The following is a 27,942-nucleotide window of genomic DNA, read 5'->3' on the forward strand; positions in this document are numbered from 1 at the left end:
CCCTTTTTTGTTTTGCCCTGATGGCCCTCTTTCTTCTGGATCTTGGGCATGGCCAGCCTGCAAAAGCAGTAATCACCACTTGTTAGCAGTCCGCATTTTGGGGTGCTACTGAGGGGAGCACAGGAGTGTCAGTGAATGCCCCATGTGAGGCCAAGGCTGGCTCAGGTGTGTATGTGTGTGAGGGTGAATATGCTCTAGCAAATGTATGATTGTCATGGTTTGAGATAGTCCCAAAATCCAATCCCCTAGCTCCATTCCCCCCTCCCACATCTCAACCTAATGTGAGATGGGTTTTTCCAGACAAAACACACCAGACTCAAAGTGGGGGAAAGGGAATATATTACAATGACTGTACAAATAAATACCATATCACATTATACACATGATCACAAACTATCTCTACCATGACATATGTATTTACAATGATCAGATCTCTTCTCCCCTCCAAATAAAAAGTCCAGGAGGGAAAGAAGGACAGATCCCTTCCAGTCCTTAAGCAGCAGCATCTTCTGAGGCAGCAGTCTGTCTGTCTTCTCCACATGCAGCAGCTGATAGCTGGCTTTCTGCCAGCACTCACGAGGGAGGTATTCAAGCCTCTCTCTCGGCCCCATCGCCTCACAACCGAGGGGTCTTCCGTGGGCTTCGTAACCCCAGACAAGGTCGTATCACCACGTCATATCACGAAGACAGGGGGGTCTTCGTGACGGTCTGGTATCTCTTGCAGGGCCTCTGTGCCCTGCCTCAGGCTGCCACCGTGGCAGCAGTGCAAGGGGGGAGCCAAGGTCAACTCCCCCCGCATTCCTCTGGCCGTCCCGGTCCAGCTCCGGGACGCTCTGAGCTTCTCAGCTCCTCTCTCTCACCAGTGCTGCATGTCTAAAACTCTTCTCCTTAATAGGAGTCCATGTCCCTCCTTTTCTCAGAGGGATCTCAAAGGAGTTTGGGGGCTGGTACAGTCTTACCCCCAGAACTCTGTCTCTCAGGCTGCTGGCTCTCTTTCTCCCAGCTCTCCTTTCAGGAGTCCTTTCTCTGGTGCTGCATGTTGCTTCTGCTGCTCCTTCAGTTCAGGTGTTATCTCTCCTGGCTCTCTGCCACCGTTTCTCTGGTCAGTGCCAGCTGCTGCTCTGCGCCCATGGAGAAAACATCTCCTGGCATAACTACAGGCACCTAGCCCAGCTTTATGCTGTTCCAGGTCCCCACAGCCCCCCAGCCAGGGGCTGGGAGGGCCCCAGAGGGCCCAAGGGGCTCAGAGCCCCTTCCTCGTGGCTCTACAACATGGCCACCTCTCCCAACAACCAAACTACAACTCATCTCTTCCGGTGAGCTTGTGGGATGTTGACATTTTTGCAGGAGCGCCCATTGGACAGAGCTTCAAAACTTCCAGGGGTTTCCACCCCTTGGGGTCTACCACTTTTCTTAGCCTCTGGGGGAAAACAAGATTCAAACCACGACAATGATGAATGTTGCTCTGCTGGATTCTTAAGTACTTTAGATTGGTAATAATAAGAAAGGTATTAAATCTGACTGCTCAAACTACCGTGGTATTACTCTGCTCTCCATTGCTGGCAAAATCCTGGCCAGAATACTCTTGAACACACTAATACCCGCTATAGCAGAAGGAATCCTTCCTGAAAGTCAGTGTGGTTTCAGAGCCAACAGGAGCACCACAGACATGGTGTTCATTCTCAGACAACTGCAAGAGAAGTGTAGGGAACAGAACAAAGGTCTTTATGTAACCTTTGTCGACCTCACCAAGGCTTTCGATACTGTGAGCAGAAAAGGTCTGTGGCAGATTTTGGAACGTTTAGGATGTCCCCCCAAGTTCCTTAAAATGATCATCTCACTCCACGAGGATCAACACGGTCAAGTCAGATATGGCAATGCACTTTCTGAGTCCTTTTTAATTAAGAATGGTGTAAAACAAGGCTGCGTTCTCGCTCCTACCCTATTCACAGTCTTCTTTAGCATGATGCTCCAAAGGGCCACGGCAGATCTCGAGGATCAGGACTCGATATCGTACTGATGGAAGCCCTTTCAACCTAAGGTGACTGAAGGCCCACACTAAGACCTTAAACCACCTTGTCCGGGAGCTGCTTTATGCTGATGACGCCGCCCTTGTTGCTCACACAGAAGCAGCTCTGCAGCGTTTAACATCCTGCTTTGCTGAGGCTGCTGAGCTCTTTGGGCTGGAAGTCAGCTTAAAGAAGACAGAGGTTCTCCATCAACCTGCACCTCAGGAAGTCTTCCATCATCCCCACATCACCATTGGCCAATCAGAACTCAAATCAGTCAAGCAGTTTAATTACCTAGGGAGCCTCATCTCCTCAGATGGTAAGATTGACGGAGAGATAGACAACAGGTTAGCAAAGGCATATAGTGCTTTTGGAAAGCTTCATAAAAGAGTTTGGCGTAATAAACACTTGAAGAAAAGTACAAAGATCAGTGTTTACAGAGCCATTGTGCTGTCTACTCTCTTATATGGTTCCGAATCATGGGTCATCTACAGCCACCACCTGCGTCTCCATCAACACTGCCTTCATACAATCCTAAACATCCACTGGTCAGATTATGTGACCAATCCATCTGTTCTAGAACAAGCAGCAGTCACAAGCATTGAGGCCATGTTGCTGAGAACACAGCTGCACTGGGCAGGGCATGTCTCCAGGATGAAGGACCAACCACCGCCTCCCTAAGATCTTGCTTTATGGTGAACTTGCCACCGGCTGCCACATGAGAGGAGCCCCGAAGAGGAGATACAAGGACTGCCTGAAACATCATCTCAGCCTTGGCCATATTGATCAACATAACTGGTCTACTCTGGCCTCCAATCGAAAGACCTGGAGACACCCCATCTATAACGCAGCTGTCTCCTTTGAGAACACACACAGGATCACTATCGAGGAGAAAAGGCAACGCAGAAAGAACCGTGTCTTGCAGAATACACCATCTAAGGAGTCTTTCTGCTGTGCCTTTTGCAATCGAATATGTCTGTCTCGTATTGGCCTCATAAGTCACCAGCGTGCTTGTAACAATTGTGGATAGAGCCTTCCCAAATCTTCGTTCGCGAAGCCCAGCCATGAGATTGGTAAGTAAATTAGGCCTAGGAATGAGTGACTGTTGTGCTCCAGTAAATCCTGCATGAATCTTTTGTTAAATTGTTTAAATAAGGTCTTGTTAAGTACTGTTAAAACCTTTAGGCCTAAATTGTTGGTCAAGTCTGGAGCTAAGTTTGGCAAGGGGGTCCACTCTGAACCTTCTTACTCAATGGGAGGGTCTTGCTTATTCCTTTGTATCCTTACCCTTTTCCCATTCCCAGCCTCCAGGCAGATAATTTTTTGTTGATTTTGGTTTCAGATTGATTGAGTTTAGGTTTTAGTCCAATTTTTCTCTGTATGCTTTAACCATCTAGTAAGCAGTAGAGTGAACCTTACCAACAAAGTCTCTTGTGCCTTCACTTTAATATTAAACCTGCTTTTGCTGATACCTTTGCTAGTGACTCTTTGAGCAACCTAAAACACTCATGCATGACAGCTGTGCTTCACATGTGCTCGTACAGGAGTCACCTTTATCAGGGACCGTCCCTTGCTGAAGGAAAAGGAGAGCAGAGCTTTGGGCAACAGCTGCTTTGCACAAAAATGGGTAAGACAGTGCCCATGAGAAGGGAGGTTTGGCATGCACTGCCATCCCATATGTTGCTCAGACTAGGAAAATCAGAGCACTGGCAAGAATCAAGCATTAAAGGAAAAACGCCTGCCTTTTTCTCCCAGCACCACCTGACAGTGCCTGCCCACTTTCTAGAAACTGTCCCAAGTGCTGCCCAGCTGGGTAAAACAAGCCCCCACACGCCTGGCAGCTGCAGTACTTTGTAACCTTTGTCTTCTAGTGCAGTTCACAGACATTTGCCTTGGAAAACTCACAGCAGGTATCAGAGACAGCAAAGGTTGGGCCACACAGAGAAATCACCTTGATTCGGTCCCCAGGCAGCATTTTTAGTCTTTATTCTTGTCCTAAACTCCCACCAACAGTATAAGCCACAAGTCAAGGCAAATTTAAAGTTTAGCATGTTTTAAAGAGTTTAAAGATAGATAGGAGTGCGATTTTAGATTAAATGTACCAAAAAACATGTAAGTACCTTCATCATTTTCCAAGATCACATGGAAACATATTACCAATACAAGGAGCTGAATCTGTGTTTGCTAAGGGATGCTTTGGGGTTTTGCCAGGGGGATTGTCCTTATCCTTCTTCTCCTAACTCACCTATTACCTCCTTTAGCAAAATGTCAGTAGTTTGTTTCTTTTCTCTTTAACAGACAAACACATTACTCGGGGCCTGGGGGCACTGATATACTCTAAAGGTGCTGGAGCAGCTTCACCTGGAGCCTTCACCCACATCCCTACCCATGGTCCTAGGAACCATTTAAACTCAGTCCAGGGCTATAAATCCTAGTCTCTGTTGTGGGATTGCTAATCTTTAGCTCTCCTGGAGGTATGTCTGTTCCTGCTCTGTAGTTCCTGCTTGTATACTTGAGACCTTAATCTGTAGCAGCCCGAGGTGAGTCACTTAGTGCTTAGTGCTGCCTCCCTATAACGGCAGAAGGAGCCTAACCGGAGGGAGCAGAGGGCTTGGGAATGTGGCACTGGGTTTTCCTCCTCTTGTTGCCATAAAGGTGAATGCTATTTGCAAAAGAGATGTAAAATTTTCCTGATTTCCTTTTGTATAGGAAGAAGTTGTGATATATCCTTCAATCACAAACGCATTCTGCTGAGATGGGGTTATCACCTTTGTGATTTTGGCCCTGGTTTCTGCTGATCTGATGCAGCTAAAGTTTTACCCTGATTTTATTCAAACTGCAAGCGTGGTGGCCAGCAAAATGCTAAATCAGAGAAAAGTCTGAACGCGTGCCCGTGTGAGCAGACTCTGTGTCTGCAGAGCAGAGATCCCGGGCCGAGGACGGGAGAGGGAGCCGGAGCCCCGCGCAGAGCCCTGGGCCGGGCTTGGTCCCACCCGCCAGTCTCCATCGCCCCCGGCTACAGCTCTCCCGACTTCGTGCGGGCTGTGTGACTCCGCAGGGATGAAATGAAGGTCTGTGCCAGGACCCCGGTAAGGCTGCCTTGGCCATGCGTACGATTTAACTTCAGTCAATGCTGACAAAAGTGGCATTAAACTGAATATTAAGTCTGAGCTGTCAGTCAAGTTCAGGTGCGAAGTCGTGTCGAACAGGGGCTTTGGGGTATGATCATCAAATTATAAGCTGCATAGCAATAAATGCAGCCAAGAGCTGCTTACCCTGTGTTTAACTGTATGTCTCAAGGAAGTTGAGTGTCAACAAAGCTGTTTTAAAGATTAATTTATCCTACTTGGTCACCTTTTGTACTAGGTTCCATCTCTTTCAATTGGAGTTTAGTACATCAGTCCAAATTAGAGCCTTAAATACCCTCTCTGCAAAGTAGCTTGTACAACTTGGAAAGGCTACTAGCTTAGAAGGCTAAATGCCTGATCAGAATAAATAATGCTTTTAAATAGGCAAACTGTAAGGCTAAGCTCTGCCTCCAATGTATAAGACATTGTGTAACCTGAGTAACTATAACTTCTAAGCTTCAAGAGCTGTGCAGGGTTTGTTCTCCACCTCCAACTGCACTATTAGCAGTGATTGCTGTTACCCAGAAAAGCTGGAATAGAAGGTAACTGCTGCTTCATTTTGGCATGATGTGATTGATAGTCCTCACCCTGTCACTCTTTAAAACAGCAAACTTTGTAAGACTGAGAAACAGAATGATTTTTTTCCTGACAGATGTGTGACCCTTCTTGGGTTTGCTAACCTTGAGGGAACACAGGAGACACAGAAGATGAGAGTTCCCAAATCCTTCCTGCTCCTCAGCTGTTCCTCCTAGTGAATCAATGCACTTGTTAAACTCTTACACGTTGAGCTTGTTCTGCCAAATGCTAGAAGGCTGAGGGGCGGTGAGATACAGGTGCTGCTGGTAGTGCTGAGCAGTACCTCCAGCATTGAGCATACAGGGTGAGTGCCCTCTTCAGTCACACCACCCAGATCAATATACTGAACCTGACGGAAGCTACTTCCTTGGCAGAAGTCTCTTTTTAAGTGTAGACTTCCCCATCTGCAGCTGAAGCAATCTCTTGACAGCTGGATGGGCTAATGCCGTGCTTCTGGGTAGCCAGGTCACTTCCAGCATGGCAGAGCACTGTGCAGCCTTCGCTCCCTTCATATGTGGCTTTTGATCTGGCAACTGCTACAATAATACTGCCCCAACAGGTCTCATTTATTGCTGCTATCAAATACACTAGCAACTCACATTTCCATGACGGATTTTTTTGTACTCGAGCCTATCTCCTCATTAATCTTGCTTAATCAGTCTTATTGTCCCTAGGGCAGAGCTGCTCGTGGACAGGTATAACTGGTAATATTTAAGTAGCCTTGGCATATGAATCAAAGGGAATAAGAGACTCTGGCTGTAAAGAAGCTTCTATTCATCCTGATAAAGTTTTAACTTTGGTAACAAATATTTAATGCACTTTTATTTAAAGAAACCTCTCTGTGAAATGAAAACAATAAACAGATGCTGATGGCTTAATAGCTTAAGTGTAGCTTGAGCATTCAATCAATCTGAAAAGCAACTTATTGTGAGTATATTTCAAAATGGTGGAAGTTATTGCTATGATACATCTAATCATAATGGCAGTGGGAAAAATATATCCTCTCTTAAGAGCTGTGAATCAGGGATCAATTTGTTAGATTCCCCGTGGAGTTCAGTCATCTATGACTGTGCTGAATAGCTAAGTAAGGCTAAAACAAAGAACTGACCAATTTATTTAAAAAGATGCCTTGGACAAGCTTAGGTCTAATGTGGGTGCAGGAAGGGAGAGGACAAGTCCTGGATGCTCTGCTACTAGAAAACAGGTGCTGCTGCCTCCCATTCTCCCTGCAGCCAAATTGCTTGGAAGCAAATGCTCCCCATTGCCATGCACCTTCTGTGGTGCTAACAGGAATTGCCAGCTCTGTCTCCTGAGGAAACAAGATGTAGGAAACCAAGTGGACTTCTTGGATCTAATACTCCATTTTGTCTATAGCAAAACCAGTTTGAAATGTTAGTAAATCACCTACTTTGGTGGTAGCGTGGATGTGAGTTTCCTGTCATTCATATGACAATTTGCAGATGGACAGTGGAGAAAATCTGTTGGTATCAGGGGTGATAAGAGGGGAGAAATCAACCTGCAGCTGTTCTTTGCTTGCTCAGCAGCCGCTGCTTGACTAGTAAGCAGGGTTACCAGCCTCCTGTGTTCCAGCAGCCTTGCACAGACCCTTGGGAAAGCCAAACATGGTGCTTGGAGCTGGCAGCACTGCCCTGGGAGGGAAAGGGACAGTGGAGAACAGCTGAGAGCCCCTTGCAGGAGGTGAGGACACCAGGGTATTACTGGGATACTTGGCAGGAATGTCTCATTGGGAGCCAAGCTGCACTAGTCCAGCAGGACTAGTGGAACTGCTCCCTTCCTTTGCTTTCACTACCTGCTGCTGCAATATAGCACTGCGAACCCCTGGAAGCTCATCTGCATCTACAAACATAACCCTTCTTCACATAGAGGTTAAAATGATAAGTTGAAATAAGTATGAACAGATGCACTTTCTTATTGGCTCTTAAGTGTGATTTACTTAAGTGCAGAGCTACTCCTTAACTCAGGTTTGTAGATCTTACCTTCACAGTTGCCTCTAATACATCTGAAAGTGGTTCATTTGAACTGTGCTATGTCTAATTACATTACAGTTGTGTTGTTAATTATTTTGTAACTATCCAAATCTATTTGCTGTGTCTCCTTTCAATTGCTTCCAGGGGCTATTATTATCAAGATGATCAAGCCAGTTGCTGGCAGGAAAGCTATCTGTTCACAGGAACTGGAAATATATAATATTTTCAGTAAAACTGACTGTAAGAACAACGACAGGGCCAGCCTGGGAGCTCACCTGGCCCAGCAGCAGAGGATATCTGAGGGGAGAGTAAGATACAGAGCAAAAGTGCAGCACTGCTTGGTCAGAACTATCTTTCATAGCTCCAAATCTATTTTCTGAGTCAGAAGGGTCGGATACCACATGCCTCTAAAGTTGGAGGTATTCACCCAGGTACTTTATTGGCCGTTTTGTTATTCAGCTGCTTGGTACTGTGAGATCCTTACCTGAATTCTCCTTGTCTGCCCTGGGCTTTACTACCCTGGCTAATGCAGCATCATCAAACATTTTTGGAGCTTCTGTATTCATGAAAAGTGAAGCAAAGCTCACAGGAAAGAAAATGAAGCTGTGAATACCTGGAATATCTAGGGCAATTCACACCTGTCTGAGCAAACCATATAGTCCTGGGAATCTCTTTTTGACCTGTATTATTTGGACCACATTGCTGGAAGAAGTAATCAAACATTTGTATTTCTAGTGATGATCTATATATCAGTGTCATTGGTTGTTTCTGATGTACAAAAGTGTTGCAGCCCTGCAGAGAACATTTTGTCCGCTCAGCCCAAGGGCAAAGCACTTCAGGTGCAGCTGTAAGTGCTATTTAGTTTTTAAATATGTTCTTACAGTGCTCTGCATGGATGTGCTTTTGCCTATTGATTAAATGGGAAAGATTCTGGTTTTTTAAAACCACTTACGTGGGTTTTTTTCAGTGGCTGGAGGATTACAGATTTTTCTCTGTGTGTGTGTGCAATAGCAGTCTAATATAGCTATTGGGAAAACAAAGGCATCCATAAACTTGCTTTTATGTATTCCTTTATCTTTGCTTCTAGTTAATCAATAAGGAAGGCTGAATTGCTCCACAGGGGTTGGCTTTGGGTAAAACAGCCCATTAGCAAGGTCCCACCTGAAGGCAGACTAGCAGGGCTGGCAGCTCCAGGAGTTTTCCCCATTGTTATGATCTGCTTAAATACTGCAGAAAGAGTTTTTAGATTCGAATATTCCCTTGAGCAAAATTAAAACTCATACAAGTTATCTGTTGATACCAAAACTGGTTTTTAATTAATAGCTAAGAGATGCAAAGAGAAAGAGGAAAAAATAAGAAAAGGTTGGAAAATGCTAAGATTACTTTTAGAAGCAGAGAAAAGATACCACCAAAACTACCTTTTCATCCGAGCTGGTCTGTAGGGTGGGGGGGAGAGAGAGAGAGAAGCAGTTTTTTGCCTTTTTTTTTTCCTCTGGTCTCTGCCGCTTTCGATGTTATCTCTTTAGCTGCAGGGCGTCTTAGTTCTCTGGAATGCAGCCAGGCTGTGGGCCTTGCCGCCGCTCACACCGGGCTGTGTCCCAGGCTGTGTGGAGGTCTCGACCTGCACCTCTTGGCCCTCAGAAATATGGTCAGGGTGGAGAAACTCACGTGGGTGGTACGGTGGGTCTCAGTCCACTTCAAGATGGCAGAGGTCCAGTCTCTGGTGATGGCAGGCAGCTTACGGTGGCAGAAGAAAAGATGAGGGTGAGGTGGAGGAGAGATCCTTAGCTGCTATAGCTAATTCTCTCTCCCACTCCTCTTTCCCCGCTTTTCCCAAACTTTTCCTCATCTTTTATAGTGTTCCGAGGAGGTTGTGTGTGGTTTCTTGGCACATAGCCCTGTTCAGATGTTCGCAGAGATATGATAATCATGAACAATACCAGGATCTTTTGGCAGGAAAACTCCAGTGGGAAAATTCTGGTGAGGACTTCTGGTGGGAAACTGACAGAGAATTTTTGGTAGGAAGTTTTTGACAGGCAGAAACAATGGCGAAACATAATTTTTGGCATTTGTATGTTATCTGTCTGTTACACACCACCCCGTGGTTCGACATTGTTTCTTGGCACATCAAGGTAGTTTTCTTCAGTAGTGGTAATACGAATATAGCGAACAGAGGGGGAGAAAGAAACAAGCAAGCGGTCTATCATGCATTTAACTAAGCCAATGCCAGTAATTAGGAACAAAATTCCAATGACAATTGCTATTCCAATTTGTGCTATCCATTTTCCCCATCCAGTGAGTCCAAAAGACTCTAGGATGTTGGTAACCCATGTTCCATCTAACACTTCTTGCGGTTGCATTGCATAAAACAAATTTCTAGTGTGGTTACTTATTTCTTTCATTGTTGTTCGTGCCTCCTCAATGGAGGTTGAAGCATTATAAATTGTTACACAGCATTCAGTTTCTGATAAATTTAACATTCCACAAACACCTTGTTCTTTTAACAGTAACATATCTAATGCTAATCTGTTTTGCAATGTCATTTTAGTAGTTTGCTGGGACTTGAGTGTTTAATTCCCCAAATGCATGTTGTGTCCAATTGCTTAAAACACTTAATTGCCAGGTAATATCTTCTAATACAAATTGGTGTCTTTTTAAGGTGACATAGGGGGTAAAGAAATTCTCAAGAAAAAGGGATGCTTTTTGCCAGGTGGTGTAATAATCTGGAAAATCAACTCCTTTAATTGCCCATTCTGGCCTTTGTGTTGATTTTGGAGAGGGAATAACACTGTGATGATGACGTTCTTTAGACCCTTTAGTAAAAGTAAAGACACGTCTGGGGCAGAGAGAGGGAATTCCAGGACTACACCTAAGTCTAGCATGCCGCTCTAATGACAGATGTGAATAAAACTTTCCATCAGAGCATCCCCAAGCCATTCCCAGAGGGGCTATATATTTTGCAGTTTTACAGTCAGTATTGTCTGCATGATCAAGGATGGTGATTTTTGGTTTAGTATTTATTGGAGTACCGTGGATTGGGTAATGGGTATAGGGAACTCCACAGGGATTAAGAAGATATTTGTAGGTCGAGTTACAGGATTCATCCTGATTTCTCCAGCCTTTAGAAGGGTATCTCCAACAAGTACACATATCTCTTATCAAAGTTCTAGTTCTGAGTGAAAACCATGTTTCTGGAGGATCTCCTGGTCCTTCTTTGCATGTTATAACCTTTGAGCAATTGAATAAGAGACTGTCTTCTACCTGAGGCACGGTAAATTTGGGTTCTGTAAATTTGGATTCAAAAAATGCTTGTACAGACCATGCCCACATTAAGTTTTTCTGGTTAACTGGAGTTATATTTGTTACGTTAGGAAGTTGTATACACCAGGAAGGACTAAAAACTGTGGCATGTTTTACTTTCGTATACATCTGGTGAGTATAATGGGTCAAAGAGTGGATCCCATGTGTAAATAAGGCAGGGTTGTCTAGCATTATATTTCTCAAAGGTTATCATTCCAGGTTTAAATTCACCTTTACTTGATGTAATAGATGGGTGAGGGGATTCAGTTGGAGATAAGATGGTTATATTTACCTTTGGTTATATTGTACTGTTTTACAATATTTGGTGCGTGACATCCAGTCTTGAGTCATATTAGGAGATGGGGTGTAAGTTTGGTAAAGGCCATGTACTATAGGAATATCTTTCCAGAGTATTTGGGTTCCGTTGGTCTTGTTGGTCCACTTTTTGGGTGGGGCAATGGGGCTGTCACACTAGCCATGTTAAAAACAAAGGATAAATTCAAAGGTATCATAAAAAATTGCAATCCTTGTTCAGCAGACTCTGGTAAAGTTACACATAGACCCTGATCAGTATGATTCCATATTTTTGCAAACCCTTTGACTAGTTCCCAGGCAAGGTTCCTTTGATTTTCACTTTTAAAAGTCTGTTCTGCTGAGCACATGTACAAGGTAAGTAACCATACAAACATAACTTACAAATTATAACTACAGTTACCAGTAAACTGAACCATAGTCCAAATCTGAGATTATTCATTCACAGTTCTCCGTTGGGCAGTTACCTGTAAAAGAAAGAAAAAGATCTGTCTGGCCCCTTTTAGGGCCCAATCTTAAAATGTAGGAACAATCCACTGAGAGCTTATTTTGTGTTCTTTGCCATAACCATCTTTTGCTTTCCAGGTGTATATGTTCAAGGGAGTGGTGAGTACCATTGGTACAGCTCCTACAGAAGGTAGTTCCACTAATACAGGTTGTCCAGGAAGGTGAGAGGGTTTCTGATTACTCTCATGTTTTGATGTTTCTGGTATCAGAGAGGGAGGCTGTGGATAAAAAGCTGTGAGTCTGGGACAACCATTTACTCCCCATCTATCATTCACCATTTTTACAGCATCCCATAGTTGCTCAGTCCAGTTGGATTTCTGAGGTTTTAGAAATCGTTTAAGCAGGCCATTTGTTCTTTCCACTATGCCATTTTCTTGTGGATAATATGGTGTGTGAAATATCCACTGGATTCCTTCTTCCTTGGCCCACTCCTGGACGATGGCAGCTGTGAAGTGTGACCCGTTATCTGATTGGATAGATACAGGTTTTGGGAAAAAACTGAACCACATTTTAAGAGCTTCTAGAGTGTTTGTACTGGTTGCTTGAGGGAAAGCTTCTGCTTGCACTAATCCTGACCTGACTTCCACTCCCACTAACACATACTGTTTTCCTTCAGACTTTCAAAAGGGTCCAGTATAGTCTATCTGCCATGTGTCCCACAGCCCTTTTCTGTCTCTGATATGTAACGGGGGTTGTTCTAAAGGATGACGCTCAAGTTGGGTTCTGCACTGTTCACATGAGGATATACAGGTGCGGCACATCTCTCGAGTTACTGGCCACCCCCTGCTTCCTGCTTCTCTGTATAGGTCTTGTGCTCCTGTGTGCTGTCTCTTTAAATGTAACCACTCTAACAATCTGTCCCAGTTCTCTGCGGGAGTTTTTACACTTAGAGGGGCTAATCTGGCCAGTTCATCTACTTTGTTGTTCCAGCGGCTAGCGGGAGTTTCATTTTCTTGATGAGAGGCTACCCACCTGACTAAAAAATTCCCTTTCTTTGCTATAGCAAGAATTTCTTGCCATTTCTCTTTTTGCCAAACAGGGACTCTATTCACTTCCCAGTCATTTTTGTCCCAGAAGGGGAGCCACTCAGTACACCCTTTGAACACAGCAAAAGAATCAGTGTAGACATATACAGAGTCAGAGGTTTTGGCTTCATGATTAAATACACTCCAAACTGCTACTAATTCTCCTACCTGTGCACTGTCTTCTCCTTCAGTTATTATTTTGTCTCCTTATGTACCTGTAAAGCTACAGCATGATATTTCCAAACTTTACCTTCCCGTTTAGCTGAGGCATCAGTAAACCACACATTCTGCAATTGTTCTGAGTATGGGGGTGCTGCTTCAATCACAGAAGGTGGAGAATCAACTATGCTATTTAAAGTTACCTCATCTTGTCAGGGAAGATTTTTGCGAGCTCCCTCTGTTACCTGAAAAATGGTGCAATAATCTTCAATTTGAGCATACCATTTCCGAACAGTAGCTCGCTGGGCCACCCCGTCAGGGGATGGGGTTCCTGTCAAAAAAGGCTTGATGACCTTGAAGGGTCCCCTTAAAATTAGAGGTTGCTGATGGACAATTTTTTCTGTTTCAGGAAAAGCAATACTCACCACAAATAAGCCTTTTTTTCCAGATAGAATATCGTTTTTCAGCATCTTTGAAACTGCATGAATAAAACCCTATAGGCCTGGTGGGACCATCAGGTCCTTTCTGCCATAAGTGTATGGACAGTCTGGAGGTTGCAAATCCCCACTCAATTTGTACTGGATTGGTAGGATGTATGGGGCCTAATGAGTGGTATGTGTTGGCCTCAAAAATCAGGAGTTGTAGGGCTTCATCGTGAAGGGGGGTCCAATCCCACCTTGCTTTTTTCCACAATAAATCATGTAAGGGCCGTGCAATTATTGAAAAATCAGGGATGTGTTTTCTCCAAAAAATCAGCAGGCCTAAAGCATGCTGCAAATCTTTTTTATTCTCTTGTGTTTTAAGTTGGTCTAGGCAGGTAAGTGTGTCTGGGGGAATACAAACCATTCCTCCCTTCCACCAAATTCCCAGGAATTTTACTTCTTGTGAAGGAGGTTGTACCTTTTCAGGAGGGATATGTAAGTCCAGGGACTCCAGATGCCTGATAATGTCTGTTTGGGTTGTTTGCACAGGCGCAATCTCATTTCCTGCTACTAAAATGTCATCAATATATTGGTACACTTTTACTCCTGGTGCAGGAGGAATGAGTGACAGTTCCTGTGCCAGTGCATGATGTGCTAGAGTGGGTGAATGTTTAAATCCTTGTGGGAGATGGGTAAAAGTGTATTGCTGGCTCTCCCATGTGAAAGCAAAGCGTTCTTGATCTTGTTCCTGCAGGGGAACCATAAAAAACATATTTTTGATGTCAATAGTGGCCATGATTTGATGGGCTTGTTCTTGGATGGTTGCTATTAACTCAGCTATATTTGGGACTGCTGCAGTAAGGGGTCCCGTATTTGCATTGAGACAGCAGTAGTCTACCGTTAGCCTCCAATTACCATTTGGCTTACGGACAAGCCACAGAGGGGAATTATAAGGAGAATGTGTTGCAATCACTATTCCTTTTTCTTTTAAATCTCCAATAACTGGAGTGATTCCTTCCTTTGCTCCCAAGGGTAAGGGGTAAGGTTTGACATTGGTTACTAGGGAGGGAGGAAGAGCAGGGGCAGGACTTCGTAAACACAGATGTGGGATTTCTTTTCCAAAAGCCCATATGTTTCCTTCCTCATCAGTCCAAGACCTTCCCTTCAGGAGGTCTAGTCCCAGTAAATTGGTAGGAAGTTTACCCAAAATCATTAGGGTTTCAACTGCTTTCTCCCCCCTTGGTAACCAGCATCTTACCTTTGCTGTTATCTGGGGTTGTATGTTCCCGAAAGCATCCGCAACAAATATGCCTTTACGTGAGGGAGTGATTCCACATGCAGATGCATCTTCAATTTTCAGGGCAGATACCTGAGCGCCAGTGTCTATCAAAAAAGTTACAGGAGTTCTGCGGGGACCGACAGGAAAGGTTGTCAACAAATCTCCTTTGGAATTTTTGGTAAGCTGTCTAATGTAAAACCAGCCTTCATCCCCCAGCTTACCTACTAAGGATGAAGAGAGGAGTTTCCTGTCACCTCCCCTTGCTGTGACCCCTCCAGGGCAGGGGTTGTAGCAGGGACAGCTTTCAGGGATTCCTCCTTTACTGGCCATTCTTGAATTAATATCTCTAATTTATCTGTGGGTTGGCCATCCATTAGGGACTTTGGGATTCCTTTTTGCAAGCCCACAATCCACAGGGCATTCCTTTTTTCCCTGTATCCCCCAGTGTTAGTGGGTCCTTCTTGTCCAGAGGATAACGTTACCTTTCTGAGTCTTGCTGGAGTACTTTTGCATTCTGTGCAAAAGTACTGATTTAGTATCAGTAGTAACTGAGGGTACTGGACCATATTTTCTTCCATAATTCATTAATTCCTGTGCCACTTATCCCCAGGTCCACATCTTATTTTCTCCACGGTGACAACTGGGGTTAAAGCTGCTTTTAAAGTGGCTGCAGTTCTTTCCCCTTTGGTGAGGCTTTCTACTTGTCCTTTTAGCTGAGTGCCAAAGGGCTTCATAGCCTCAGGGAGTCCCCTGATAAGGGGAATCGTTCTTTCAGGGTCTACAGGAAGCATCATAGGGGATTCACGTCTTGGTGTTAATTCCCTATCATACATCATTTGTAAACAAGCAGCCTTTTGAACACTTTCTACAATCTGATTAACATTTCCCACTATAGCCAGAGGATCTCCCCTTTCTAAAGGGTTGAGTCCTCCAGCCCAATAGGCTGCTCTTTGGGTAAGGAACCAAGGTGCAGGGTTATCTCCTGTGGTCAGGAAAACTCCGGCTCCCCAAAATCCTTCAGCCTCTTTTTCTGATAACAAAATTTGGTCACCCCCAGTAAGAGAGACTCTCCAAACATACTCATTCTCAGACTCTTTAGGAGTTCTGCTGTATTCCTTTTTTAATTTAGCTAATTCAGTTGCTGTATAAGGGACTTCTTTTGTAGTTATTTGAGGTGTATCATCATCCGAGCCCTCATATGTGTATTCTGTTTTAATTAGAGGATGGAGAGACACCGACAGCTTTTCCACTTGATCACGCAAAGGTTTTAAGTCAGAGAGAGGGTATATTTCTTTAGATGACTCCAGTTCTGACTCCCTTTTTCCTTCTCTCATTAATCTTGCATACAGCTCCTCTCAAAGCACATGGGCTGTAGCCCTTTCATTCCTTATCTCTTCCTGGAGGACAGTGGCAGTAGCCGCTTGTTCCTCCAACGGCATCTGCAAAGACTTAACCAATTTTTGCAGTGAGTTAACCACTTTAAGTTAACAGCTTTTTGCTGCTGTTCTTTGTTGTTAATTGCAGTTATTACAGCTGCATCTAATATTGAACAAATGATAGGTTTTCCTTTACCTTTTCTCGCCCCTGCCCGCAGGGTAGAGATTCAATCAACAATTGCTTGAATATTACACCAATTATCTTGTTCCCATTCCATTCCCGGAAGAGATGGCCTGGCACCAAATTCATCTAATAGATTAGTAAGCGCTTGCACATTATGTTCCATGTTACCACAAATTCGGAGTGATCTTCTCCAGAGAGCCCCTCTTAAAAGTTACAGCAAATTTCCCAAAGTCTCGCTCCTTCCTCTGGAGAGTTACCTCTTAAAAAGTTACCATACAAGTTTGGATCGATCTTCTCCAGAGAGCCCCTCTTAAAAGTTACGTTACAGCAAAACCAGAGTGAGCTTATCTGGGGGGCCCCTTGTAAAAGTTAATTTCCAAAATTTCACCCCTTTCTCCCCAGAAAGCACTAAGTTACAATGTGCGCATTAACTTCAAAAACAAAACAAAACGAAAAAACCCTGAAAAATAACTTGTAAAGTCAAAAGTCCTTAAGTCACACAGTCATAAAGTCAAAAAAAAGAAAGGAAGGAAGGTACCTTACTCTAATTGTCTTATCACAGAATGATTGATCATAAAAATTAGCAATTATCATGTTTTGGAATAAACAGTTTTGCTTCAAGGGAGATCCTGTCTGTGACGCCAATACCCACCAAGTCACACAAACAACTGTGCTGCCCAAACTGCATTCCCTTATTTCCAAGGGAATGTCCTCTGTGCTCTGATTGATTTATGTCCCTGACACAACTCTGTGTAGTATTTTTTGACTTTGAGAGCCATCTACAAAAAGTACAGATTGATCATGGATCCTCCTGGGATAGGTGGGTAGGATAAACCATCAGCCCCTTCTCTCATGTAGCAAAGCTTTTATGAATCAAAACCCTTATCTAAAAAACTCCATGCAAACATTAGAGTCTGGCACCTGAAGAACTTGCTGCCAGCAAAAATAAGTGCTTTGAAAAAAAAGTAGAACGGTGAACTTGTTTCCAAAATGAATAGAAATTAAAACACTGGACTCTCTCAGCACTCTTACATGCTGTAGTATCTACTGCAGATAGAAGAGATTGTATCCCCTGATGCAACTGTTCTCATTGCTAATTCTCATCCCTCTTTTTATAATTTCCTAGACCTACTTTAGCATGGTGTCATGGTTTGAGATAGCCCCAAAATCTAATTCCCTAGCTCCATTCCCCCTCCCACATCTCAACCTAATGTGAGATGGGTTTTTTTCAGACAAAACACGCCAGACTCAAAGTGGGGGAAAGGGAATATATTACAATGACTATACAAATAAATACTATAACACATTACACACACGATCACAACTATCTCTACCATGACATATAGTATTTACAATGGGTCAGATCTCTTCTCCCCTCCAAATAAAAGTCCAGGAGGGAAAGAAGGACAGATCCCTTCCAGTCCTTAAGCAGCAGCATCTTCTAAGGCAGCAGGTTTCTTCTTCTCATGCATGCAGCAGCTGTGGCTGGCTTTCTGCCAGCACTCCCGAGGGAGGTATCCAGGCTCCCTCGGCCCCATCGCCTCCAACCGAGGGGTCTTCCGTGGGCTTCGTAACCCCAGACAAGGTCGTTTCACCACGGTCATATTACGAAGACACAGGGGGGTCTTTGTGACGGTCTGGTATCTCCAGGAGACTCAGTTCCTTGCAGGGCCTCTGTGCCCTGTCTCTCAGGCTGCCACTGTGGCAGCAGTGCGAGGGGGGGGGGGAGCCAAGGTCAACTCCCCCTGCATTCCATCTGGCTGTCCTGGTCCAGCTCCGGGATGTCTTTTGAGCTTCTTAGCTCCTCTCTCTCTCTCTCTCCGGTGCTGCATGTCTAAAACTCTTCTCCAAAATAGGAGTCCATGTCCCTCTTCTCCAAGAGGGGCCTCAAGGGAGTTTTGGGGGATCTGGTATCGGTCTTACCCCCAGAACTCTGTCTCTCAGCTGCTGGCTCTCTCTCTTTTCCTCGGCTCTTCTTCCAGGAGTCTTCTCTGCGGTGCTGCATGTTGTTCCTGCTACTCCTCCGGTTCAGGTCCTTATCTGTCCTGGCTCTCTGCCACCGTTTCTCTGGTCAGTGCTGGCTGCTGCTCTGTGCCCATGGAGAAAACATCTCCCGGCTTACTACAGACACTTAGTCCAGTCTAACACTGTTCCAAGTCTCTGCAGTCCCCCCCAGCCAGGGGCTGGGGGGCCCCAGAGGGCCCAAGGGGCTCAGAGCCCCTTCCTCGTGGCTCTACAACATGGCCACCTCTCCTCAACCACCAAAACTACAGCTCATCTCTTCTGGTGAGCTTGTGGGATGTTGACATTTTTGCAGGAGCGCCCATTGGGCAGAACTTCAAAACTTCCAGGGGTTTCCACCCCTTGGGGTCTACCACTTTCCTTAGCCTCTGGGGGAAAACAAGATCCAAACCACTACACATGGAAACACTGGGAATTTATTTTCATCTCCAATATGTGCACTAGCAACTGGAAAACTTGGATTTTAATTCAATTGTACGTGTGTAATTGTTAAAAGACTGTCACACAATGTCAGATGGGTGAGCCTCCTAGTTCTGGAATGGGCAACTCCAAGCTTCAAAGGACAGAACAGGAAGGTGTAAAGGAGATAGGTGTAAAGGTGTATGTCAGCATGAACCTCAATAGCTACGTGAATCCTCCCATGATAATCCAGTGCTGTAGCAAATCATGTTTTGACGAGAGTGACCCTGAGTCCGATAACTTCTGGGACTTTGTCATTCCCCTACAGCACTATTAATATCGTGAGGGTAGAGCTGCAGGATGTGGCTGCAGCAGAAACGTCATTATTCTCCTTTGTCATCATCCAGAATATGTTATCTCACCTCCCACTTGGAACTCCTCCTGCTTATCAACTGCCAAAACCAAAAGCTACTGATAGATATGTACAGAAGGAGCTTCATGGTAATTATTCAGTTACAGCTGATGACTGTTTTCTGTGTATATTAGTACACCTCAGTTCTTCTGATTGTTTATTGGAAGAGGATATACGGACTAGGCAGCGAAAGGGAAAGTTTGGCTCTGCAGGCAGTGCTGGTGGGTGAACTTGGGTACATCTGCACCACAGGACTCCACTAAGCAAGGGAAGTGCCACAATCCAGGGGAGTGGGGCAAAGGTGCCAGCAGAACTTGGCTGATGTAGGGACCCTTCCTACAGGCTTAGGAAATATTCACCAAGAGGATTAAAGCCTTTCAAAGATGGAATAGATTCTGCCTTCATAATATTTTTCTTTTCAGCCTCCACAAGAGTTGGCACAGCCTAGTGTGCTACAAAGCACCCTTTTTTCCCTTGCTCAGAACATCCTGAAATAATTCTTGGCAGAACTACCTAACTCTGCGCATAGACAGGAACAAACTCCAGCAAAGCTGGGGCCTCCTGCAAGGCCATTCACCTGGATCTCTCCCCTCCAGGACTTTGTGAGTATGGAGACTTTCTCTGTACTCCTGTGGCAGATGGGTGGATGTGATACAGCAAGAGCACCAACATCAACACACACACAGAGTTAGGAAATGCAGGTGTCTAGAACTGAGACAGAATGATTTTGTAGATCATAAAGGCAACTGAAAATGCCTAGTGAGAGGGCACAGCTCAGACCAGCAACTGTAAGATCAGACCTTGCAGCAGGAACGTGCACAGTGAGCTCTGCACTGGTGTTTCAGTAGCTCCACTCAGCAGAGGAGCCCTCTGGAAATAGCTGCCTGGTTTGGCAAGATGACCTCAACAGCCACGTCTTCGAGGAGCACAGAAATCCCCACATTTCCCATGACTCACAGGACACATTCTGCTACACCTTAGGCCCTTGACCCCACCCACTGCCATCAGGAGTTTTATGATAAAAGAAAATCAATCAAGATGTCCATGTCAGCTGAGTGTTCTCCAAACTCTCTCTCCCCTCCAGGCTTCTGAAAGCACTGGATCCATTCAGCAACCTGCATATGCTGGAGCCCAAAGCTGGTGTTGGCAGAGGAATCTTTCCAGGAATTCAGTTTAATGTGAAAATGCATTTCAATGCACCTTAATGACCCTCTGAAAGCACCTGCACCACCAGCATGACTGAGGTCACTGGGGACCTCCTGCTTTACTTAGCATAACCCAATGGATTTTAGTGGGCACTTGGTGCCTGTGTACACTTTAAGGTCCAGGTTTTAAGGATTCCAAGTAAGAACATAAAGCAGTGTCAAGCACTTGTGGGGTTTGTGACTCAGCTGGAGAGGGAATTCCATATCCTTTTAGTAATTTGCTCAAATAAGGTTTTTGAAAATCTATTTTTATAGAGAAAGAAAATCCAGAGGGCAGCAATGGTAGCAATCAGTGAATTTGCCTCTGGATTTTCTCCGTCTGCCTTCAAAAAGCAAAAGTGTTATCGCCAAAGTTGATTCTGATTTCCTTGCAGAAACTGTCCACTGTCTCTTCCATGGACAGTGCTGAAATATAATGCAAATTGGAGCAGTTAAAATACCTGAAGGCAACAAAACCAGATTGGTGCAGAAAATCAGTGACGTTTTCCCCCTACCCTTCCTTACTGAGCACTGCTATTTTACAGCAGTAGAAATCCTTTTGGTGTTTCCTAGCTGACACAGAGCTCCATATCTTTACTACTGCAAGAAGAAGAAAAGAAGAGAAAGGTAATTTCTAAAGTGAAAGTAAATTAACCACAAAATAAAACATTTCTAAAGACACTTAATTTCATGTCAGTTCAGAGGAGCCTTTTGGATTTATGCCATCTTAAGGCAAAATATTAATACATGCTTCAGGATTGCCGGTCTCTGTGTTGCAGTTCAGAAGCTGTAAGGAAATGTAATTGGATCTTGTTATGCCTGAATTGATAATTAGACTTTATTTTGGAATGCATTCTTCTATTAAAGAAGGAATAATTGACTTTGCATGATTATTAATGTATTGTAATAATCCTCAATTGTACAGATTACTTTTCAGAAACACGAGCATTATCTTGCAGAAACGATGACATTTACTGGCTTATTTTTCTTCTGCATGCTGATGAACATGCTAACAGGTAAGATTACTGCTGAATTTATCCTTGTTTATGTTTTCAAGTAGCCAGAAATATTTTGTTATGAATACAATATCCTCTATTTAGTATCACTTGTGTATTAATCATAACTGTTCTGGCTGTTACTTATAAGTATTTGGTTTGTAGCACTGAGTGACTGCAAATGGGGAATTTCTTATTCTACTGTTCAAGAAACAAAAATCCTTTGGCTAAGTAGAGGGTCCTATATGGGCATTAACCCTGACCCCTGTTATCTTCTGGCTACACAGGAAACCTTTTATTAACAGAAAGTCTTTCTGTGCACAAGCTGGTACTAATGCGTTTTCCTCTTTATTCACAGATGCCCGATCCATCCAGGATGGAGATGGTAATTCCTAATGTATTTTTATTTGCTTTGTATCACTAATAATTAGGAGAGTAATTTGTAACTCCCAGACCTGATGCCTAGCAGTGACTTTGGCAGGAACGCTCACTAACCTCAATGGGCTGTGGAAGTGCTTTCATCTAGTTCTGGTGGAGAAAAAAAAGTGAACTTTTAGAAATGTCTTTAAAATTTATTAAAAGCTGAAATATTAGTGTCTAATAATAGAGCTAATATACTAAAAGTCTTAAAATGAAAAGGGACTATGGTCAAGTCACTAATTCTGTTGTACAAAATCATAACTGGAAAGCACCAGACTTGTAAGTGTATCAGACATCTGAGGATTTTGTCTGTCCTGAACAGTAATACTATATGTGCATCTGGTTACTGGCAAGAGATACTGGCCTCCACAACATAAAGCTTAAAATTTACAAATTGCCACAAATCCAATTACAGAAATGTTGGACTAAATCCCTTAGCAAAGCTACCCTGTGGTTCATGTTGCTTCATGTGATTAGTCCATTGGATTAGTGTTTGCCTTTGATTAAATAAAAAACCCTCAACACCCTAATGATGTTTACACTGGCTTGCTGATGATTCTATCAGTTAACCTCTCTTTGGCTTTTCAGACAGAATTCTGTCTGGAAACAAAATTGCAAAGAAGTATCTACAGTAATCAGGTACTGCTATTGCTGGTGTACATCTAAGTTAATCAGCAGGACAGCCAGCAGCATGTCCAGTGCACAGATACAAATACGCAGAGTATTATAACAGATATGAACTGCAGAAATACAGAATAAGGTCTAATATTAAGTTATAATTCAAACCTGTCCCCCTATGCCCCAATCTATTTCTTCATAGCTCTAAAATATTTTGAATGTATCACCTGCGTTTGTGCACAGCAAATACTTCTGCAGCAACCTTCTGAGACGGTCAGAGGAGCGTGTGTCAATGTGAAAATACAACCCTCTTCAGGCAGTGTTCTGTTGCTCTCATTACCAGCAATTATGGTTTTCTTTCACACTAGGCCAAGCAGCAGCCTGCAAAGTGAATCTAAGGTCAGCTGGTATTAACAGTGAGTTCTCCTCTGCAGACAGCATTTCACTGGTTCATTTGTTTGGTTATGTGCCATCTGGGCCTGCACACTGCAAACTTTACTCCATAAAATTAAGCTCTGACAACAGGATTGTTGAAGGCTCTTAATTCCTACTAAAGACCCTGGTCCCAAGCTGAGTGGAATGGCTCCCATTCATATAAATAGGTTTTAAATCAAAACAAAATACTAGATTTAGCTTTGCTGCACAGAAAGACATTTGTAACTATGTGGTCTCAGCTAGTGTTTATATGTTATATATGCTTCTGTGTTTGCCCAGATTTGGGCCCAAGGGTGGTCAGCTTCTGTATTTTCAGAACTGACTTTGTTTTCCTGCTGAATTTGAAACCGTTTCAATGAGTATACCACTTTTTCTGATATTCCTAGAGCAGGCACAAATACAACAGCTGTCTTCCAGGCGGCAAAACCTTTCCTTTCCCTTCCCTTAGCCTGTTTCCTACAGCCCTCTGAGAAGAGGACAACTGCAGTCCCAGGCAATGTCAGGGAAGTATGGCCTCAGTCCTGGGGAGCTCTGTGGGCAGAGTGGGCAGCTGCAGGGTCAGAGTATAGGTGATGGTGCCTTATTCCTTATATTTTTATATTGGGCAAAGCAAATTGTGTGGAGTGAGAAAAAATGGCTTTCAATTGCAACCACTCTTTGCCTTTAAATAATCAGCAGCCTTCTAGCAATTAAATCAGCCTGATGAATTCTTGAATTGCCCTAGATGTGGATGGTGTGCCTTCATTGCTCCTCTCCATCTTGTCCCGCTCTGTCACACTAGTGCATCAGGAGCAGGGAATACTGGCTTCATCTTCTACAGAGTGAGGGATGGAGAGGGGTCGAAGGCTCTCCCTGCCTCTCTCCTGCCAGAGGAGCCCATAAGCCCCATTAGGAAACCCACAACCCCAAACCATATTGGCTCCCAGGACCAAGCTTTCAACAAAAATGCTTTGTATTACAGTAATCTGCAACATTTTATTTTGGTTTTTTTTTTTTAAGATCTGTACCAGGAAGCTGTAGCCTTGCCATACTGGCCTTTCTCATCCAACGATTTCTGGTCCTACGTGGAATATTTCCGGACCTTGGGAGCCTACAACAGGATCAATGAAATGGCCAGAGCTTTTTTTGCCCAGTTCCCTTTTGGGAGCCACCTTGGCTACCACGTGCCTGACCACGAGCGCTAAGTGCCTCACTCGGCTTTGCTAGAGCCAGTGCTGAGGTGTTTGGGTGAATACCTGTCTGACAGTAAACATACCTAGGCTGCCCTCAGCCGCCTCGTGATGCTCACTGCAGTCACACACGGCGTTTCATGCTTCAAATTAGTTTCCTTTTTACAATTTATGGGTGCCAAGGTGTTAGAGCGAATACCTGCCAGTGAACGCACCTGGGCTGCCCTCAGCCACTTTGTGATACCACAGCCATGCACAGAATTTCATGCTTTAAATTAGTCTCTTTTCTACAACTTAGAGGTGATAATAAATGCAGCTGGGCTGGCCTCAGCCACTTAGTGATACTCACTGAAGTCGCACGCAGCGTTTCATGCTTTGAATTTTTTACAATTTATCCTTTCGCGTGAAAACAATAAACTCCTCCATTCTGCTGCACAGTTTTGGGAGCTTTCTTTACCCATGATGCTCACAGCGTTGACTCAGGAAACCACTCTCTGAGAGTACAGGAGTCGTGTATGTACAGGAATTATCTGGCCAGTCCGCCCATTCTGGGGCTGCAAGGACCACCAGTTTAAACCACAGCCGCACCCTCTGCAGGGCAGTGCCTCACCTCAAGCCTTGGCCCGCCACAGGGGGAGGGCGGGGTGAGCAGAATGGTGGCCGTCATTTCCCTCCTCGCCATGGCAACGGCGGCGCCCCCGCCCACAGGGCGGCCATGAGAGGCGGTTCCTCCTTGCCCGCGGAAGTGACGGCGCAGAGGGGCCGCCATGAAGCCGGCGGTGGACGAGATGTTTCCCGAGGGAGCCGGGCCGTACGTGGATCTGGACGAGGTGAGGGGTGAGCAGGGGGAGCCGTCGCCGTGCCGCCGTGGTGCGGGGGCGCTCAGCGGCTGCTTTCCCAGGCAGGGGGAAGCACGGGGCTGCTGATGGACCTGGCCGCCAACGAGAAAGCTGTGCACGCCGACTTCTTCAATGGTAAGGACTTCTTCAAGGACCGCCGCCGGCTGGGCGGGGGGGTTGAGGAGTGTCGCAGCAAACCTCGCTTGTCGCTGATCTCATATCTTCGGTGCCTGGTGGCCGCTAAACTCACTAACTACATCTCTGGTGAGCGGTGTAAGAGCGCTTCAGTGTTAAATAATGCAGGCGGGAGCGGTAAAATGCGTGGTTTTCCTCTCGTGGAAGTTTTGGTATTGATCACCACAAGGAAAAATACCTTTATCTGTTTGCATAACAAGTAACTTATATGCAAATAGTAACTTATGTGCAAATAGATACAAAAACGTGGAATGGACTTCAAAAAATTGTGTCTGGGCATTACATAGGTAGTTCATTAATCTCTTAAAGTACGTGTGCATATGTGTCCCATGGAAAATAAACCACTGTTTTTAATGCAGTTTCTGCATTTGAAAGTGAGCTGTATGCGTATAGAATCATAAGATGGTTTGGGTTGGAAAGAATCTTAAAGATCATCAAGTTCCATCCCCCCTTCTGCTATCCCAGGTTGCTCAGAGCCCCGTCCAACCTTGCCTTGAACGCCTCCAGGGATGGGGCAGCCACAGCTTCTCTGGGCAACCTGTGCCAGGGCCTCACCACCCTCACAGTGGAGAATTTTCCCCTAATATCCAATCTGAACCTACTCTCTGTCAGTTTGAAGCCATTCCCCCTTGTCCTGTCATTCCAAGCCCTTGTAAATAGTCTCTCTGCTTCTTTGCCATAAGCTCCCCTCAGGTACTGGAAAGGTCCAATTAGGTCACCCCAAAGCCTTCTCTTCTCCAGGCTGAACAATTCCAATTCTCTCAGCCTAGATATAAGTATAGACAGCTGCTTTGAGAGGAAAGAGCTACATATCAGGCCACTTAGTGGTAGAATATAGAACACTGCACTTGATTACAAAGGCTTTTTCTATGCTTCTTCTCAAGAAGTATGTTTAGACATTCCAACAGGGAGTTTCAGATACATTATTAAATCTGGTTGCTGTAGTGGTGTTAATATCACAAACTGGTATTAATTCCAAAATAAAGTAGGTTTCTCGTGGTTCTCAACATTTAGAATGCAGGAGAAAAAGGAATTTTCAGTTATACTCTCAGGAGTGGTGAAGGAGCTAGCTCTGTGTTGGAGCCAGCATATTCAGGAGCAGGTATTTCCGTAAAGTTCTACCATCATGGTATTATATTCCATTGGTATTTTAGGACTCTTCTAAATGAGGATTAATCCTCAGTTTATTGTATGGCACGTAGACTGCCTTCTGTAAGAATAAGGGCTTGTATTCAGTTCTGTTGTTAGTTTATGCTCAATATACAAAGAAGATACAAAGCTGAGTAGTTAAGAGCACTTTCCAAAGATGAAATGTAGCCAGCCACATTTCACTAGTCTGAAATGAGTTCAGAGAGAGAAATGTTATTAGCACCTTCAAAGCAATGAAATGTTTTTAAGGAAGGGACTTTTAACAGCAAATCCCACTTGAGAATGTCAGTCTGCAGCATTTAGAGATTTGCCTGGATGCTGTGACCTAAAGCCAGGATTCTGCAGGACTGTTTACATCTGAGACTTGCTGCATGCATAAAGCTAGCACGTGCTTTGTTCTGGGCTCAGGGAATCTTGCTTGATCCTCTCTGTGATGGCTACTTAATGCCGTTATAAAAGCCCCTTCTTTTAAACTTAGCTTTCATGAGTTTGATTGCACAGCTTGTATTGTACAAGTGGGGCAGTTTAACTGTGCGTGACAGAGAACATGTCCATGGGTTTGCCTGCCTTTGCTGTCTCTTTCCACCCTGATTACATTTCCAGTAATAGATGGTGCAGTAACTCTCATTCACTTAATTCATCTTTATTTCTGTTTTTAATAATGAAGTACTCTACTTGAGTATGTGCATTTCTAACAGTTGAAACTTTTAAGGGTAATTTTACCTTGTCTTATTTTTCTTACTAGATTTTGAAGATCTCTTCGATGATGATGACATCCAGTGAACTTGGTTGTCCAGCTATGCAGTGCTGAGATGTGGATTTTTCTCTAGGATCACCTGTGGTGTCCATTATTTATTAAAGTAATCAAAATGGGAAAATCACAAGCCGGGGGAGAAACCTGAATAAGCTGCTCGGGGAATATGAAAACCAGATGGTTAAAGATAACTAAGGAGGGAATTGTGGAATGTTATTTCTAGGAAGCTGTGCGTAGATTTCTGTGGAAATTTTATTTGCCGATGTCCTTATTGAATAAAATGCTAAAAAAACCTCTCCTTCACTCTGGGTTATACTTTGAAAGTAGATATTGCTGTGTTCTGAGCTCCCTTAGAGAATGATTTTTTAATTCTATTTTTTAAATAATTCACTGTTACTTTTGGATATTATATAAAAGATACGTGGCAGGGCACATTGCTGCCTAGTAAAGTTTTGTTTGTCCTACAATAAAGGATTATCTTGGGATAAGATGGTTGCTTGTTCTGAATAGTCCAGTTCATTTGTTGGTCACACTAAGAGCAGTGTAAGTGGTCTTCTGTTTCAAGACATCAGTACTTCACTTTTAATTTAGGAAGCACAGAAACCAAAAGTAATTTCACCTTGATATTTTAAGCAGAGAAGTGTTCTGACCCTGGACCATGGGAATGCTTGGATTTAAAAATATAATTTAATTCCTGAAATTGTACCTTATAGAAAGAAAATAATTTAGGATTCTTTTCTCCTGCAGCAGGTAGTGCAGTCGTTTGTACTCAGAGGTAAGTGTATATGAATTAAGCTGTTGACATATTAGTTCAGATTTTGACACAAGTTTTCAGAATGTTTTTAGAAATGTTTCATTTTCACCCTTCAGTGACCAAAGGGAATCTCAGAATGAAAGGAACAGGTGAGTTTTTAGCAAATTATTTCCGAGCAAGAGTGTATCCTGTCTAATCTCAAATACAATGTGTATTCCATAAATTGATCACAAAACTGATACTGTGACTGATCTTTCTGTGAACACCTGATTAAATTCACGTGAACTGAAGCTCTCTCCTCTCCTACTTCTTTCACATTTTTTTCTTTGCTT

The 27,942-nt window shown here is 44.0% G+C and overlaps 2 protein-coding genes and 1 long non-coding RNA gene across 6 annotated transcripts in view; 2 read left to right on the forward strand and 1 right to left on the reverse strand.

The window, feature by feature from the left end:
• The window catches only part of OTOS (otospiralin), a 51,074-nt gene extending 27,140 nt beyond the window's left edge, over window positions 1–23,934 (forward strand). The window contains exons 1-4 of one of the 3 annotated variants that reach the window (XM_051781599.1): window positions 5,014–5,098; window positions 21,208–21,298; window positions 21,636–21,662; window positions 23,750–23,934. In XM_051781599.1, coding sequence (XP_051637559.1) covers window positions 5,075–5,098; window positions 21,208–21,298; window positions 21,636–21,662; window positions 23,750–23,934 — 327 coding nt within the window. In that variant the 5' untranslated portion in view covers window positions 5,014–5,074. Of the gene's footprint in view, window positions 1–5,013; window positions 5,099–20,876; window positions 20,910–21,207; window positions 21,299–21,635; window positions 21,663–23,749 lie in introns of those variants that run through there. The other 2 variants (XM_051781601.1, XM_051781598.1) reach the window with 2 other exon arrangements.
• Window positions 873–24,614, reverse strand: LOC127468447 (uncharacterized). 2 transcript variants are annotated; one of them, XR_007903567.1, is made up of 3 exons: window positions 24,530–24,614; window positions 18,388–22,696; window positions 873–1,154 (listed from the first exon to the last, which is right to left on the reverse strand). It is a non-coding gene; the product is annotated as an uncharacterized LOC127468447 (long non-coding RNA). The 2 variants fall into 2 exon arrangements; XR_007903566.1 differs by lacking the exon at window positions 873–1,154 and adding an exon at window positions 11,791–12,286 and having other exon boundaries at window positions 22,543–22,696.
• Window positions 24,606–27,159, forward strand: COPS9 (COP9 signalosome subunit 9). Its single transcript, XM_051781602.1, has 3 exons — window positions 24,606–24,749; window positions 24,821–24,893; window positions 26,848–27,159. Exons 1-3 carry the CDS (start codon window positions 24,687–24,689, stop codon window positions 26,883–26,885), a joined length of 174 nt encoding a protein of 57 aa, XP_051637562.1. The 5' UTR covers window positions 24,606–24,686; the 3' UTR covers window positions 26,886–27,159.
• The last annotated feature ends 783 nt before the right edge of the window (window positions 27,160–27,942 follow it).

Source organism: Manacus candei, unplaced genomic scaffold (genome assembly GCF_025592945.1).
Source record: "Manacus candei isolate 608988 ecotype Guabito, Panama unplaced genomic scaffold, ASM2559294v1 h1tg000015l, whole genome shotgun sequence".
NCBI classification, from domain to species: Eukaryota; Metazoa; Chordata; class Aves; order Passeriformes; family Pipridae; genus Manacus; species Manacus candei.